The sequence below is a fragment of the Sinocyclocheilus grahami genome, unplaced genomic scaffold (assembly GCF_001515645.1).
Source record: "Sinocyclocheilus grahami isolate Dianchi unplaced genomic scaffold, SAMN03320097.WGS_v1.1 scaffold427.1, whole genome shotgun sequence".
Taxonomy (NCBI): domain Eukaryota; kingdom Metazoa; phylum Chordata; class Actinopteri; order Cypriniformes; family Cyprinidae; genus Sinocyclocheilus; species Sinocyclocheilus grahami.
The window spans coordinates 493092-496992 of record NW_015505606.1 but is presented as its reverse complement, the minus strand read 5'-3'; the positions used below and the strand labels follow the sequence as shown (position 1 = coordinate 496992).

The window sequence follows — 3901 nt, the reverse complement described above, 5'->3', positions numbered from 1 at the left end:
TTACATCTGGCGTAAAACCAACACAGCATTTCATAAAAAGATCATACCAAGAGTCATACATGGTGGTGGTAGTGTAATGGTCTCAGGCTGCTTTGCAGCTTCAGGACCTGGGTGACTTGCCATAACTGATGGAACCATGAATTCTGCTCTCTATCAGAAAATCCTGAAGGAAAATGTACGTATTGTGACCTCAAGCTCAAGCGCACTGGGTTTATGCAGCAGGACAATGATCCAAAATACACCAGTAAGTCCACCTTTGAATGGCTCAAGAAAAACAAAATTAAGGTTTTGGAGTGGCCAAGTCAAAGTCCAGACTTAAATCCGATTGAGATGCTGTGGCATGACCTTAAATAGTCCATTCATGCTCAAAAACCCTCCAATGTGGCTAAATGAAAACAATTCTGCAAAGAAGAGTCGGCCAAAATTCCTGTGAAAGACTCATCGCCATTTATCGCAAACGCTTGATTGCAGTTGTTGCGGCAAGGGGTGGCACAACCAGTTATTAGATTTAGGGGGCAATTACTTTTTCACGTAGTGCCAGGCAGGCTTGGACAGCTTTTTTCCCTTAATAAATGAAATCATAATTTCAAAACTGCACTTTGTATTTACTCAGGTTATCTTTGTGTAATATTAAAATTTGTTTGATCTGAATCTTTTAAGTGTGACAAATATGCAAACAATTAAAAAAAAAAACAGGAAAGGGGCAAAAACTTTCACACCACTGTATCTACCCAATAGCCTTTAGTTCACATAACACCATGATCTTCTACTTCCATGACTTTAGTTGAACTAGAGGGTTCAAACATATTAAAGAATGAAACAATGTTTGAAATAGCATATGTGAGTGTTCATATGTACCGGCTATATTTTCCAATGTTGTTCAGATCTGCCAGTGCACTCTCTGTTATTTGTTTGGTGTAATGCTGAAACAGTGGCATCCTCCACACCCTGTCACCAGTAACAATACTTGCCTAGGAGTATACAAAAAACATATGAAGACATTAGTTTCCACAAAGCCTACAATATGATAGAACAATGCCAATGAAGAATGGTATTCAAGTAATTTTGACATTCAGATGAGTGACGTTGCTCATTACCTTATGCAGCCGCTCCCACAGCCAATCGGAGTTAGTAAACACGCCCGCAGCAGCAGAACCTAAGGCCACATCAATGGCACCTGCCAGAGGAACAAAGGCAGAGAGAAACCATTAATATGAGTCTGTTTATTTGAAAGCATCAATGCAGCTTGTGTGTTGGTACCTGTTAGTGTAGCCGCATTGATTATTGCTCTTGGCTTGAAGCTGTGAGCATAACACAGAGCATCAGCCAAAATCAGCCTGCCCTCCGCATCAGTGTTGTCAATCTACCAAAGAATAAACAATGTTCTATCTCACTTTTATTTCTTACTGAGAATAGCTATTTGTCAGAGTCTATGGGCATTTGAGCAGAACCACCATCAAATTCAAGACAATTTTTTTTTTAGGCTAATTATTACTTTATTACTTAATATTTATTAATTTCTCTGCTCTCTGATGGCATTTCATTTTATAGTTTATAAAATAAAAAAATTAGGCTAACTATGCCAATATATTATTTATATCATCACATAATAAATGTACTGTTTATGGACGTTAAGATTTTTTTTTTTATCGAAATACTTTTATTCAGCAAGGACAGTAAACACCTTTAAATCTTTACAGATATGTTATTAAATAAATACTATTCTTTTAAACTTTAAGCAAAGATGTTTCACAATTTCCTCAAGCATTAACCAGCACAACTGTTGTTAACTGTTGATAATTAAAAAAAAATTCTTGAGCAGCAAATCAGTATATTAGGAATGATTTCTGAAGGATCAATTCTAATTTTACAAAATTCAACTTTGCCATAGCAGGAATAAGTTATATTTCATTAAAAAAAAAATGTAAAAGTTATTTTAAACTGATGATATTGATATTTCACAATATTACAGTTTGCTGTATTTTTGATCAAAATTAAGAGGTAGCATGCTTAATATGATTCGATATATTAGACAAACATATGACAGTAAAGTTTCTGTAATATTTAAATCTTACTTCACTTCAGCATTAACTTAATATTGTAGTTTTGTTTAAAGCATGTTTTAGTTTCAGTTTGATAGAGAAAACAATATTTGTCGGACACCCTTTTAAAGACCCCTGGAAAAACTCAGGATAACTTTTTTTTTTTTATAGTAATAATAGCATGCTTAATATGATTCGATATATTAGACAAACATATGACAGTAAAGTTTCTGTAATATTTAAATCTTACTTCACTTCAGCATTAACTTAATATTGTAGTTTTGTTTAAAGCATGTTTTAGTTTCAGTTTGATAGAGAAAACAATATTTGTCGGACCCCCTTTTAAAGACCCCTGGAAAAACTCAGGATAACTTTTTTTTTTTTTATAGTAATAACATTTGATGCAGATGTCAAACAGTAATACATGCTCTCTGTGTGCATATCGGTACAATATGTGCAAGAGGAGAATACCTGAATGGTTTTGCCATTTTTGGCACGGACAACATCACCCGGTTTGTTTGCTTTTCCACTAGGCATGTTTTCACAGAGTGGTGCCAAACCTGAAATAAGAAACATGAGGTTAGTTTGTGTGCCAACGGTTGCAGTGGACAGTGTCTAGTGCAGTGGACAGACCGATGATATTGATGGGGAGTTTCAATGCTGCTGCCGTCACGATAGCAGAACACACAGTGGCTGCTCCACCCATATCTGCTCTCATGGCATCCATGCCTGAAGAAGGCTTCAGAGAAATTCCACCACTAGAATGAGATGGACAAACTCATTATTTGCTTCAAATTCACAACTACTGTGTTTTTAGGTTCTGATGTAGTTACCTGTCAAAGGTGATTCCTTTTCCCACCAGCACAAGAGGAGGTTGTGCGGAGTCTAAACTGCCTTTGTAATGCAGCTCAAGAAAGATAGGGGGCTCCTCTGAGCCTTTAGACACGCTTAGAAAAGCCCCCATTTGCTCACTCTCAATCCAAGACTGAGGCCTTAAAAATGAGAAAGAAACAAACACAGAAAAGTGCTAATGTTGCTTTATCATTAATGGAAAGGATGACAGACTCTAATGAATTAACTTTGACACTACCTCTTGTGGACAGCCACTTTGTGAGCAAAGGGTGAGAGTTTCTGTTCTATCGTGTTTGCGAACACTGTGGGAGTGATGTAATTGGCTGGAGCTTCCATTAGTTGTCTGGCCAGGTTCTGCCCATCCCCATACGAAACACCTTTCTGCCATGCTGCTGAATCCACACTGCAAAGAAACAGGAAAGAAGATGAGCCAGAATTCTTGGGATGAATGTAAGGGGCGCCATGCTTGTGGCTTTATTACAAATCATGCAATACATTTCCTAAGAATACATGAATATTTAAAGATCTGTGTTTTATATACCTCCCATATGGTTGGGTCGTGACAAGGACCTTCTTCTTGGTTTTGAGCTCATCATACTCAAAAAGCCCGAGCACAGCGCCCTCTGCTGCTGACTGCCCATCTCCACAAGGGTCCACCTCGACATGAGCTACCTCCAGATCCTGAAGCTGCCTGCAGCCCACTGTACAAACAACTGTGTTCTCAATTTTCAATACATGTATTGTGAAAAACACAAACTACTTGAATGAAACTCACACATACAGGTGCATCTCAATAAATTAGAATGTCGTGGAAAAGTTAATTTTATTTCAGTAATTAAAACTCAAATTGTGAAACTTGTGTATTAAATAAATTCAATGCACACAGACTGAAGTAGTTTAAGTCTTTGGTTCTTTTAATTGTGAAGATTTTGGCTCACATTTAACAAAAACCCACCAATTCACTATCTCAACAAATTAGAATACTTCATAAGACCAATAAAAAAAAA

The 3901-nt window shown here is 36.9% G+C and overlaps 1 protein-coding gene across 1 annotated transcript in view; it reads right to left on the bottom strand.

Moving 5' to 3' along the window:
* The window catches only part of LOC107551587 (cytosol aminopeptidase-like), a 12312-nt gene that overhangs the window by 4045 nt on the left and 4366 nt on the right, over positions 1 to 3901 (bottom strand). The window contains exons 5-12 of the mRNA XM_016233251.1: positions 3436 to 3595; positions 3133 to 3297; positions 2876 to 3034; positions 2676 to 2800; positions 2514 to 2602; positions 1261 to 1363; positions 1098 to 1177; positions 859 to 971 (exon numbers count right to left, since the gene is read on the bottom strand). Coding sequence (XP_016088737.1) covers positions 859 to 971; positions 1098 to 1177; positions 1261 to 1363; positions 2514 to 2602; positions 2676 to 2800; positions 2876 to 3034; positions 3133 to 3297; positions 3436 to 3595 — 994 coding nt within the window. The remainder of the gene's footprint in view (positions 1 to 858; positions 972 to 1097; positions 1178 to 1260; positions 1364 to 2513; positions 2603 to 2675; positions 2801 to 2875; positions 3035 to 3132; positions 3298 to 3435; positions 3596 to 3901) is intronic.